Here is a 13,537-nt window from a genome sequence, read left to right on the forward strand (position 1 = left end):
GTCTAACATGTGAACAAGGCACAATGGTAGCACTGTGAGCCCTTATTTATTCATGCTCAGCTTCCTACCTTAATCAGCGTAGTGCTCTCCTCAGGAGAGAGAGAAGGAGGAAAAAAAAAAAGAGAAGTGGGTCAAGGAAAAGTCATGTTTGAGGTAATGCACCCAAGGGGCCAGCCTCTGATCATTATATGGCATTATTTAACCCAGAGATGAAGTCATCTTAAAGCACAGACATGTAATTCTCTCTATCCTTACCAAGCCTAAAATTCAAAAATCAAATAAGGAAGTTTTAGTGTCAAGGCTGAGGTTCAGTTTCTAATGACACACCTTCATTCACTTAGTCAGTGAACAGCAACCATTATTGTACTTCAGCACTTCATGTTTGGGGTGTTTGAAGCATTACAAAATTTTAATTTTTTTTTTTATTTAAGCTGTATACCTATAGGAATTCTTCTCATTTACTGTTTCTCAGAGGCATGCAGTGGCGTATAATTACCCTGTTCTGTTTTAAGAGTTTGTTTGTTAAACCGCATCTAAAACTCACTGTTCCTTGTTTAAGTATCAGACATAATATGCTGTTGTCTTTTTTAATGAAAAATCTTAATGAACAACAGGCGTTTATGACTCTTTGGACAGTACCAGCACTTATCAGCACCATTTAAAGTGGTTTGTTGGGGTTGTAGATAGAGAATTTTACTAAATCCAAGGTTGTGCAAAATGTACTGGTTATTTTTAAAAATGAGTGTGAATACAAATTGAATTTGCCCTGCACCTCGGGAAGTTAAATTTGAAATGAATTGACAGGAAGATGAATTTTAATGAACTGGAATTAAGTATATTCACACATGGGAGGGCTTTGCAACAAGATAAACAATTAGATCATGTAGTATAGTATATACAGTTGAAACTAGATATTTACATACACTTCAGAAAAAAACACAAACTTTTTTTTCTTTACTGTCAAACATTAAATCAGAGTAAACTTTTTCTGTTTTAGATTAATAAATATTAACATTTTCTGCATTTGTTAAATGTCAGAATCGAGTGAGGGAGAATTTTTATGTATTTTTTTTATCACTTTCATCAAAGTCAGAAGTATACATACACTAAGTTTATTGTGTCTTTAAACAAAAAGAAAACTCCAGATGATTCCATTCTGAGCTTAAGAAGCTTCTGATAGGTTAATTGATTCAATTTGAGTTAATCATGTGGATGCATATAAAGGCACACCTCAAACACAGAGCCTCTTTCTTTGACATCATGGGAAAATCAAGAGAAATCAACCAAGACATCAGGAAAAGAATTGTGGACCTCCACAAGTGTGACTCATCCTTAGGTGCAATTTCCAGATGCCTGAAGGTCCCACGTTCATCCGTTCAGACAATAATATGCAAGTATAAAAAACATGGGAATGTACAACCATCATACCGCTCAGGAAGGAGACGGATTCTGAGTCTCAGAGAGGAACGTTTTTTTGGTGCGAAATGTGCGAATCAACCCCAGGACAACAGCAAAAGACCTTGTGAAGATGCTGGCTGAAACTGGTAAGACAGTGTCCTTATCCACAGTAAAACGAGTCCTGTACCACCATGAGCTGAAAGGTTACTCTGGGAGGAGAAAGCCATTACTTCAAAAACACCATAAAAAAGCTAGACTACAGTTTGCAACTGCACATGGGGACAAAAATCTTAATTTCTGGAGACATGTCCTGTGGTCTGACGAAAAACAAAAATTGAACAGTTCGGCCATAATGATAAACGGTATATTTGGAGGAAAAAGGGCGAAGCTTTGAAGCCTCAGAACACCATCCCAACTGTGAAGTATGGGGGTGGTAGTATAATATTGTGGGGCTGCTTTGCTGCAGAAGGGACTGGTGCACTTCACAAAATAGATGGCATCATGAGAAAAGAAACTTTTGTGGATATATTGAAGCAACTTCTGAAGACATCAGCCAGGAAGTTAAAGCTTGGGCGCAAATGGGTCTTCCAAATGGACAATGACCCCAAGCATACCTCCAAATTAGTTACAAAGTGGCTTAAGGACAACAAAGTCAAGGTATTGGAGTGGCCATCACAAAGCCCTGATCTCAATCCCATAGAAAATTTGTGGGCGGCACTGAAAAGGCGAGTGCGAGCAAGAAGGCCTACAAGCCTAACCCAGTTACACCAGTTCTGTCAAGAGGAGTGGGCCAAAATTCCAGCAAACTATTGTAGAAAGCTTGTGGAAGGATACCCAAAACGTTTGGCCCAAGTGAAACAGTTTCGGGGCAATTCTACCAAATACTAAGGAAGTGTATGCATACTTCTGACTTTGATGAAAGTGATAAAAAAAAATAAAAAAAATTATCCCTCGCTCGATTCTGACATTTAACAAATGCAAAAAATATGTTAATATTTATTGATATAAAAAAGAAAAAGTTTACTCTGATTTAATGTTTGACAGTATAGAAAAAAAAAGTTTGTTTTTTTTCTGAAGTGTATGTAAATATCTGGTTTCAACTGTATGTAGTATTGCTTTATATAGAACCTAACACTGCTTCCTGCATCACATGTGTAAAAAACGTATGCTGTTCTGTGTTAGCAGCAACTTATTTACATTGTTTATGCTTTGATCTGAACGTAAACAAAGTATCTGCATACATATGTTGCATACTTGTTTATGTATATGTGATACTCTCCAAAATGGTGTCATAGGGTGACGCAGAGGCGACGAATTGTGGAATAAAGTCGTTTTCGTTGTGCCCAAAAGTATTCTCGTGGCTTTGTTAAAATAATCCATGTGGCATCAGTGTTTCAACCATAATTTTACAATCTCCTTGCCACGTTTCTGAACCTTGATCATGTTAGGATCCTTGCTGTCTATGTCTATGGGTCTCTGACCCTCGGAGAGCTCTCGGAATTAATCAGAAATATCTTAATTTGTGTTCCGAAGATGAATGAAGATCTTACAGGTTTGGAATGACATGAGGGTGAGTAACTAATGACAGAATTTTCAATTTTGGGTGAACTATCCCTTTAATGGAATCATAGATGCCAATAAAGAACCTTTATTTTTAAGAAAGTATGTCACCCACATGATGAATTTAAATTAAATTGGTGGTATTCATTTCATTTTAAATGATGCAGATCACTGATTCATGCTCCACTTAAGTTTCAGTAAGACACCAACTACATCTGCTCGTTACATTAGCATTTTGAGAACAAAAATGTACCTTATACCTCCTTCCAAGAACTTGTAACAACTTACTCAATAAGACATAGACATAAGAGAAGGCCTGTCTTAATGCCAGAAACCTAAGAGAATTATAAACATTTAATACAGAACTTGACAAGAAGCTGTCAGTCAGCTGGGCAAATGCTGTAACATGCTGAGGAAACTGTTCTTTCGTTCTCATTTCAACGGACTTCAAAGACCTTGGCAGCTGCAGCCGACTCCTGATCTGTTTATATAACGGAGTCCATAAAGGGTTTAGGCTTGCGCTGCAAACAGATCTGAGGTGTTCAACACTGTTCAACAGGCCTCGGGCTCTTTTGTTTGGATATGTTTCACACAAAATGCTCCTCAACTCTGGAGAGCATGAGTGATCTTGCTTTACCTCCCTAACATTGACAATGTGTCTATTCTACGTGGGCAATAGTAAGCAGGGCATGCCATGTTTCTGCATGTCGAGTGCAATTTTTGGGGGGTACTTTTCGGATGTACACAAAGCTTGTCTGTTCAAAAATGACTTGTGTACTGTCTTTCACATCTCCTCCCTGGAGTGCAATTAATCACAACATGAGAAAAAGACATCAAAGCAGTCGCTGTCATGTTTACAGAGAGAAATTGTATCAGTCGTCTTCTCTTTTTCCACTCTAAATTTTTCCTCCTGTCTATTATAAACAAGTCACACAGAGTCAAACATATTGAATTTTAATGTTCTAAACAGCTTCTCTTTTTTTTCTCTCTCTCTTTCTCTCTGCTCTTTCCTTTAGTTACGGATGTCAGAGTGATCAGATTTCTATCTCTTGTGGTTGCGGACACATCTCTGGGGTTAAAGCTGTTCCCCAGAACTTTCCGAAACCCCAGTGGTTCAGTCATTTCTCTTCCAGTGACTCCTGAAGCATCATTCAGCGTTAACTGCTGCTTGTGATAGGATCTGTCATCCAGACCATGGAGGGAATAAATAAGTCATTGGCCAATCCTAATACAAAAAAAAGGAAACTCAAAAATTAATATTCTGTCATTTACTCATCCTAATTTTGTTCCAAGACTTACTTACTTCTGTGAAAATATAGAAGATATTTAATGAGAATTTTTGTCCATACAGTGAATGTGAAACCTGTTTTGGAACCCCATTATGCTAACAAGATAATTAGCACTTGTTGGATAGGAAGCAATGACTCATTTTTGATAGCTTATACATCCGTTATGTACTGTATTGATGTCTGCAAATACAGCACAGGAAAATGCTGGGTGTTTTTGTTACTTTTGAAGGTGAATAGTTTGTGTTATATAATTTGGATAGACTAGAAAGAGTATTACAGATATTGTACCATCAGTGTAACTGATCAAGATACCTATTGACACTCTTGACTTTGCTGCACAACTTGAGGGAGCTGTGTGTGTGTGTGTGTGTGTGTGCGTGCGTGCGTGCGTGTTCAGGGAGTGGAGCGTGAAAGAAAATCTGTGTGCATTTCCCTTGGGTGGGCTGTGAATGTGACAGGCCTATAAAAACCAGCACTGGTGTTGCATTTCAACGGCTGTCTGTTTGCATCAAACATCTTTTCTGAACCTAGTACACAACAGGATAAGATAGATTTCAATCCTCTTGCAGAATTCAATAACATTTTATTGGACCGGAAACAAGCATCCCTTTCTAAGAATTGTTTCTACCTAGTTTGGAACAGTACTCTCAGGCTGGTTCTTTATTAGTTCTCTTTGCTGTGATGTAACTGTTGTGAAATGTTGGCTCAAGTGCATCAGCACATGTAGAAAGACTTGTAAGCTTTTCTTACCCCACTTAACCCTGGCTTAATGTCCTTTTAAACCCCAGGTGAAGGTTGGTTTTTACCAGGTTAGCCAGTAATTCACACTTCTGTTGACTTGACAATGGGTTATGAAACCTGAATGCTAAAATTATACACTGTGAAACACTGTGATGTTAAACGAACAGTCAACCAATGATAACGCCTCAGTGGTTACCTTATTAAATATTCATGCACTTTGTATATTCACACAAAAACAGTTTCTGTGTCTGAAGGGACAGACTTAACCAGTGCACATATGCATGGTGACATTTCTACTGATAGATAGTTGTACTAGTCCAATCTATGTTTTTAATCTCATAAATATGCAAAGAAGCATATTAACTTTACGAATCTCAAATCCTGACTTTCGAAGATTAATTACTAACCCAGAATAAGACTGTGAAACATGGATTAAGTGTTAAGAATAACAACCATTGGTTAGCCATTTCAACTGAAAAGCCTGTTGAAAGTCAGTATTCTTTGAGCTCATTTTCCCTTCCTGGCAAAGTTGCAGGTAAAATGTGCTTTTATTTGTGCTGTGTTGAGGAAGCCATTATTATTTGTTCCTCTGATGAGGAACTCTCTAAATCTCGTCATAACAGAGTAGTAAGTAAGTCAGTATGTAATAATTTCTGAACTTTAAATGACTAAACTCTTGGCATACCTTACCTCAGTCATGCTGCTAAACCAAGCACAAAATGATTTCATTGGCCTTGGATTTCTCTGAACTGTTAACCTATCAGAGCTCTTAAAGAAACAATTGATTGTAGCAGAACAATCTGTCCTATAGTGGCCTTCAGAAGTTTCCTCCACCCAAACAATGTTTTTCGACATAGCTTTAATTCTTATCTTACTGCCACAACTAGGAATGTCATTACCAGCTGTAGTGTCTCTATAAATTTTATAGCTACTGATTGATCATTCTTCTCTAGATCTATAATGGAAAACTATTATGGCAAAGCAACATCAAAGCAGAATATTGCTTTGATACACAAGGGTTCATTAAGCGTTTCTGGGTTAGCAAATGGTAGAACATCATTCTGCTGGTTTTATGGTATTGACAAGGCAAAATCTTTTCTGAGGTTTCCTTTTATCGCTTCCTTAATGTGATTTATCAGGTTTGCAGTCAATCAATGCTCAATAAAAACAGAAGTCTTGAGTTTGTTTCATCTTTTCTTTGTGTGATCAGTTATTTAGTATTCACACGGTGCACTGCATAATCCATATTATTTGGGTTTTAATGTGATGCAGTAGAAGCCAAATCTGGTTTGATGTTAATTTGCATTAAGGAAAAAACTATTCACAAATGACTACAATGTGTTCTTTCTCCACTCTGATGAGTTATGCAGGTTCAAAAATGTTTTAATAAACGTCTTTTTTTTTCCTTCCCTCTCTCTGCTCTGTAGGAGTGCATGAGTCTCAACACGAAAAGGTCCTCAGTGTCACTGGGGATGGAATTATTCAAAGTCCTGACTTCCCCAACACTTATCCCCGGAATACAGTTATAGTGTGGCGGCTGGTGGGAGTCACAGAAAGTTCCAGGATCCAGCTGACCTTTGATCCTCGCTTTGGCCTGGAGGACGCCGAGGACGGCCTTTGCAAGTAAGAGACGCTGACCTTATGGTCACTGGCTAGACCTCACATGCACATTAGAGAGAGAAAATATCTTAACATGTGTAATGTAGAAGACAGACAATAAAAGAGTAAATAAAGCCAATTAAAAACATTTACATTACATTTACTCGTCCTGTGGCTTTAGAAATCAAAATATAGTTTTTTTTCATATCTTTTAAACATAATTGCCTACAGTCGTCCTCATCATTATTATTATTATTAATCACTTTTTTTTATTGGTCTATTTACCAACATTTTTGGCAGTTGCGTTGCATCACAGTTGCGTTTAATTTTTGGGAGAGGATTGTCACTTCATGAAGGTGGTACTTTAAGTTTTTTTTATTCTGAATTTAATCTGTAAAACTTCTTTAGTATTTAATGTGTTTCCATTTTAATTCCATTTATGTTATTAGATTTAATTTTATTTATTTATTTTAACTGGTCTTTATTTTTATTATTTAATATTTATTTTAATTTGTAAAGTTTTTACTACTTAATTCATAAGACTATTTAGGTAATCATCATGACTTCTGGACTAAGCACTTGCATATACATTTTACATTTCAGAAATGGCATGTTTTTGTGATTTATTTTTATTTAAATGGTTCCTCGTGGCTGTGACTTTCTAGTACAAGTCAAAGCTGGCGGTTGATTTAAACTGGCAGGTTGCAATATAGAATCAAGGCTGGACCGAAACTGTAGTGAGGAGGAGATTTAGAAGATTTGAGAGCTTGAAAAATTCCTGAGTGTTTCCTTTCAGGCTCTCAAATATTTGCTTAGTGTTATGCGACAAATCAGCACTACTAAACAAGCAGCATCAGGCATCCATTGCACTCTCTTGACAGGGTCAGACGTAAGATAAAGCACCCATATACAATGCAGCAGTATAAGTGTATGTGGAGAAGGAGGAATTACAGTGGAGATGTATGTGCTTGTTGTGACAGTCCATTTTTAAAGATTTAGAGTCGAAAGGAGGCCATTTGGGAGATTGGCTGTGCTGCAAGAAGGCTGATGAATAATGAAAAGCCCACCCCTAGAGTGATTGTTCAGTTATATATTTTTTTTTTCCATGACTGATACGATGACATAAAGAACAGCCCTTTCTACTTTGTGCATATTTAGTTCCTAGTCTCCTATGTAACTCCATAGCATCTGTTTGAGATTCTTGAGACGCATACGATTGCAGATGTTCACTCACACACAGTGTAGGTCTCTCACAGCCCAGCCAGCCCAATCCACATTAAAGACCCTTTCAATTACAGGCTAGCTTTCCTTCCTTCCTTCCTTCCAGGCCTCTGTCCATGCCTCTGTTTTGCTGTATAGTGCAATCGATTGCAGACGTGCACATCTGTGCATTTCTGCTTCCCAGAATCTAGATGATGACCTTCCCATAGCTGGTGGTTTCATGTGGAAAAAATGCTTGTAGACCTCCTCCAATTATTGATAAATAATAATGTTTTTCTAGCATATTCTGTTTTAATGCCCAATCGGTCAGTCGTTTGAGTTGGTCTAATCCCGATTCAATGATCTAAGCTAATAAAAGTGCTACCGCCAGACCCGGATATTCGGCTGAATGGATTCAAAAATGGTAAAACTCAACTGTTTAACTCTAGGGGAGTTGTAAAATGAGCCTATTTCCAAAAAAAGTGGAGTGTTCCTTTAACACCGGTATCACCGCCAACACCGTCTATCGCAGCAAGCCTAGTGTTGCTTTATTGGAACAGATTCTGAGAAATTTAGCATAACATCACTTGCCCACCAATGCATCCTCTAAAGTGAATGGGTGCCGTGAGACTGAGAGTTCAAACAGCTGATAAAAACATTGTAATGTATTATATTGTATTGTATTGATGTAATGTGGCAAATGTAATCAAATTGAATGCTATTCTGCTATGTCTATACTATTGTATTTTTGCTAACATTATCCAGCATGTGTGGCTTCAGTGATGTCTGCAGGAAAACATAGTAGTTTTTACACCAATTAAATATTCTCATGAATGTGTATTAAGTAAACGGCATACGTTATTTTTTAATGTTGGCTTACAAGTATAAATATGCTTTATTCTCTGCCTATAAACATATCATACAGATAAGTGAACATAATAGGACAGAACCCGTTCCTAGTTTTCAACAATGATGCTATAAATCTGTGCTTGCTTGTCCGCTTTGTTTAAATCACAAGCTGTGGCCTTGAGGAGCAAGTGTAGAGTTGGGGTTTTTGCAGTGTGTTGGAGTGTATTTGACCTGGCCTGACCTTTTATATACCTAGCAGCCATGCAGTGATGGGGGTCTGTATGATTGCACCAGCAATAAATCATTATTTAAAGTCACTTTTTTTATATATATATGTATATATGTGTGTATATATATATATATATATATATATATATATATATATATATATATATATATATATATGTGTGTGTATTTATGTGTGTATTTATTTATTTATTTATTTATTTATTTATTTATTTATTTATTTATTTATTTATTTATTTTTTATAAAATCACCAACATACAGACACTGTACACCATGAAAATTATCCCTTCACAACTTCCATGCTGTCCTCCTCCTTTTTAAATAATTAGAGCAACCACATATTGAAAAGCAGTAAAAGATTTAGACAGATGATGAAGAAAAAAGCCCCTTCTGTTTGGATCGAATCAAAGCAACTGGGCTGGAATAAACTGTAATAAAGCTGCGTGCTGAATCCTATCACACTGCCTCCAGCAAAACCCAGCCCAGAGCCGACAGGCCACTACAGACAACTCTCATCATCCTGTGTGTTTGTTCAGGCCGATAAGAAAACTGGGCCAGATTTTCTGTGCTTGTTAGAAAAAAGTTTACAATGTTGGTTCCGTCTTTGATGGAAGGCCGAAGGGTGTTGAAAGGGAACATAAGAAATAGGATTCAGTCATCACAACTATTAGGAATTGTGATCAACAGTACATCATTTAATGAATAGAAGTATTTGTCATTGAGGTTTATGGTGATGGAAAAGGACTTCTTTTTTTTTTCTCTACAGATTGATTTTTTTTTTTTAAATCTCTACAGACTGAATTGTAGAATAAAGAATCATAATAGTTTAATCTAGTAGACTTTCTGAAACTGTGGATCACTGATTTGAATAAATTTAACATTCACAAAAAGCACCAATAACAAATATTCTTAATGTGTTTCCATTGTGTTCTGAAGTTTCCTAATGAATAAAGCATGCTGAGGGAGAAGTATTTTTATGAAGCACACTGATGTTTAAAATTTATTTGTATTTTTTTTCAATCAAAGCATTTATTAAATTGATAAAAAATGACAGTAAAAACATATATTAATTTATATTTCAAATAAATGCTTTTCTTTTCAACTTTTATATTTATCGAAAGAGTTTTGAAAATAATGCATCAATGTTTCCCCAAAACTATTAAGCAGCACAACTGTTTTCAACATTTATAATAAGAAATGTTTCTTGAGCAGCAAATCAGTGTATTACAATGATTTCTGAAGGATCGTGTGACACTGAAGACAATATTTAAAAGGAATAATGGTTTTCTATTTAATATATTTTAAATTGTAATATTGTATTAATATCTTTTGGCATAATCTGTAGCACTATTTCTCTAATGTGATTTACTTTTGCACTCATTTAATAGCAGTGATTTAAGCTTATGAAGTGGTGTTGGTTTGCAATGCTATTAGCTGAAATCTCGTTGCAGCTTGTTTTTAAGCCGTTCTGTTTAAACATTGTGGTGTTAAAAGGATTCAAGACAATCCAGTGTTTGTTTTCTGATGATATGTCATATTTTCTGAAGCGGTGGTGTTCAAACCTCTCCATGAAGTACCCCCAGTGCTACGCATTTTGTATGTCTCCCTATATCTGACACATCCACTGCAGATCTTGCAGTCTCCACTAATGAGCTGAATCAGGTGTGATCGATAAGGGAAACATACAAAATGTGCAGGGCTCGGGGTACTCCAGGACAGGTTTGAGAACCACTGTTCTAAAAGATATCTGTGGGGCTTTCTTTATTCTGTTCTACTTTAGCTTCTGTGGAGTGAATGTATGCATGTAAACCTGGTAATAGTGAAATCACATTACATTATTGATGAGCCATCTGCCTCAAGTGTCACTGGGATGAGACGAACCCCTCTGCTTTGTGGTCTTCTGAGGTAGAACAGAAACACAGACAGAGTGAAACATGGATAGTATGTTGTATTCATTAGCTAATGTGTGATGTTGGCTTAACATTTAATTTTGGCTCATTGCAGTTTGTCATTTTACTTTGTGAGCACAAAATATTTATATTGACCTTCACTGCATAGCAGTTGGCACTTAATGGTTTTCTTCTACACCTACAGGTATATCCATCTACACAGATTCATAAGAGAGCTTTCAGTCCTCAGGCCTTTTTTCTTTTTTTTTGTGTATTGGCTTAGTGGAAATCAAACCTGGATGTGTCGTAAATCAGGGGTTCAATGTCTGTTTAACCATCAAGTGTTTTTTTTTTTTTTAAACCAGCCTTTATTGAACACTGCAGGAGTATTGAGGCCATGCAAGCAGGAATAACACAACCTCAACACTGCTGTTTTTTTTTTCTTTATTAAAAAAAAAAAAAAAAAAAGCTCAGGCCACTGTGTTCAGTCCAAGTTGCATCAAAGACTGTAATTTAGGGCCTGAAAGAAGGCCATGAGAGACATAAGGAGGGAGTTCACTTAAGTTGCGCCACTTCATGCATGCTTCAGTGCAAAAATCTGCAATACAGTTTAACTGGGTGTAAGTATACGCTTTTATTTTATTTTTTCTGTTTTTAAATATTTTAAAGTGTATTTGGAAATTCATCCATTACACCAGTGTTCTGTCAACTGATCCTTCAGAAAAGATCAGAATTTATTTGCTGCAGTACTCAATGTAAATTGATTTTACCACTTGGGAAAACCACTCAGATTTTGCATCATTGCATAAATTCCTTTAGTAAACAGGGCATAAACCAATTAATTTAAAGACTATTTAAAAAATGTAAAGTAATTATGATATTATTTCAGAAGGTGCTGTTCATTCTTCCCTGTAATTTTGCTGTATGGGTTTTGAGGTACAGTATATGTGTGTATTGAAAAGTTAGTATAACCAGTTAAATTTAAGTTTTTCTTCTTCTTGAGTAAACTTAATTTTATATCATTTGATTAAGTGTGATTTCCCTGAAGCAGGTGTAGTACAAAACAATTCTTCAGTTGCTGAGTGCCGATTTGGGATACCTGAGTAGTCCCAGAATCTAATATGTTTTTAGCCGTCATAATAATAGATTTAGCTCTCATGTTCTCTGTGGACCGCCGTAAAGGTGATTGAGATAATACATTTAGCCGTGCTTTGGCTCGTAGCTTATTCCGTTCATTAAATGCTTGTGAGAATAGATTTCTAGGTCACGGCTATTGTAGCTTATGAAAAGCCTAATGCGTTCGCATATTAGCTTGAGATCAAATACAGATAAATATAATTTATGAGCTTACATGTCTGTAGCCCTCCTTTAATCTTATTCACTCTTCACTTTCTCCCAAGCATTTTAGCTCGGTTTTTTTCTCTCAGTATCCTCCTCCTTTGGTTTTTCCTCACTCTACTTTTCCCATCTTTCCTCACTGCCTTTGTTTGAATGTCTGTGTTTAATAGTGTGTCTGTAAATAGCTTCATTGCCATAGTTCCCTGTGGAGCCCCTCAAAGCATTAGACCTACACTTAGATGCCCCATAGCTGTTAGCCTTCCCTCACACCGAATGATTGGGGAAAGTGATGAATTAACCATGTAGTTGTGATACAACAGCGTTAAGATCATCTCAAGCTAGTCGTTTGCCCGCATCCAAGCATGTGATAGGAGCTAATGGCCAACTGGAAGGACATGATACTAGATTTATGGCAATTGCGATGAGGCACACTTAGCATCAGGTGCACATTGTCACATGCTGCTGGCGGGACTGATGTCATGCCCCTACTCTGGGCTCCTGTCATGAGCATCTGATAGGGGTTGCATCTGAAAGCTTAGGCAGCTGAATTTTTGCCTCTCTACCCTATCAGTCAATGACTTTGCAAGCAGCATTTGTGCATGAAAATACCATCCAAAATTGATTTCAGACTAGTTTGAAATCGGGGATCAGATCTCTAACCAAATACAGAAAGCTTTGGTGATAAGTGGATATTTAATTACTACAATATTATTTTCTCGCTATTTGATGACGTCAAATGTGGAAGTGGTCCAAAAATATACATTTACATACAAAATGTTATCCATCCTTTTAGCCGACAGTGTCATCTTTATTTTTTGCTCAACTTTCACAGAATTGGATTGTGCGATTTATTTTAGGTAGCAAGGTAGGAGTAAAAAATGATCCTTAAACTTTGTCTACTCATGTTAATTTGACAAAATGCTGATATTCCTAATGTACTGTACTGTTTAAAAGTTTGATGTCAGGGATTTTCTTTTTGTTTTTGAAATAATTCCCTTATACTCAAGGCTGTATTTTATCAGAAATACAGTAAAAACTTTTTTTTTTTTAAATGTATATATTTTTTTTTCAGCTACCATCACTTCAGGCTTCAGTGTCACATGATCCTTCTAAAATGCTGATTTGGTGCTCTAGAAACCATTTTTATATCATCAATGTTGAAAACTGTTGTGCTGCTTTTTTGTGGAAACCGTTATTTATTTATTTGTGCATGCGTGCGTGCGTGCGTGCGTGCGTGAAAATTGCTGAATTGATTTGAAAAATAATCATTTTATAGCACTTATAAATGTCACTGTTGATCAATTTTAATGCATACTTTCTGCGTAAGTGTAAATTTCTTTGAAATCTTACTGACCCTGAACTCTTGAATGATAGTGTAGATGATTTTGCCTAATCCAATCCCAACTAGACGGCGCTAAATGCAAATG

The 13,537-nt window shown here is 36.4% G+C and overlaps 1 protein-coding gene across 1 annotated transcript in view; it reads left to right on the top strand.

Moving 5' to 3' along the window:
• LOC306853560 (platelet-derived growth factor C-like) overlaps positions 1 to 13,537 on the top strand; it is a 53,544-nt gene that overhangs the window by 28,768 nt on the left and 11,239 nt on the right. The window contains exon 2 of the mRNA XM_079391063.1: positions 6,416 to 6,611. Within this exon, the coding sequence (XP_079247189.1) occupies positions 6,416 to 6,611 (196 nt within the window). The remainder of the gene's footprint in view (positions 1 to 6,415; positions 6,612 to 13,537) is intronic.

Source organism: Barbus barbus (genome assembly GCF_936440315.1).
Source record: "Barbus barbus genome assembly, chromosome: 33".
In the NCBI taxonomy this organism is placed as follows: Eukaryota; Metazoa; Chordata; class Actinopteri; order Cypriniformes; family Cyprinidae; genus Barbus; species Barbus barbus.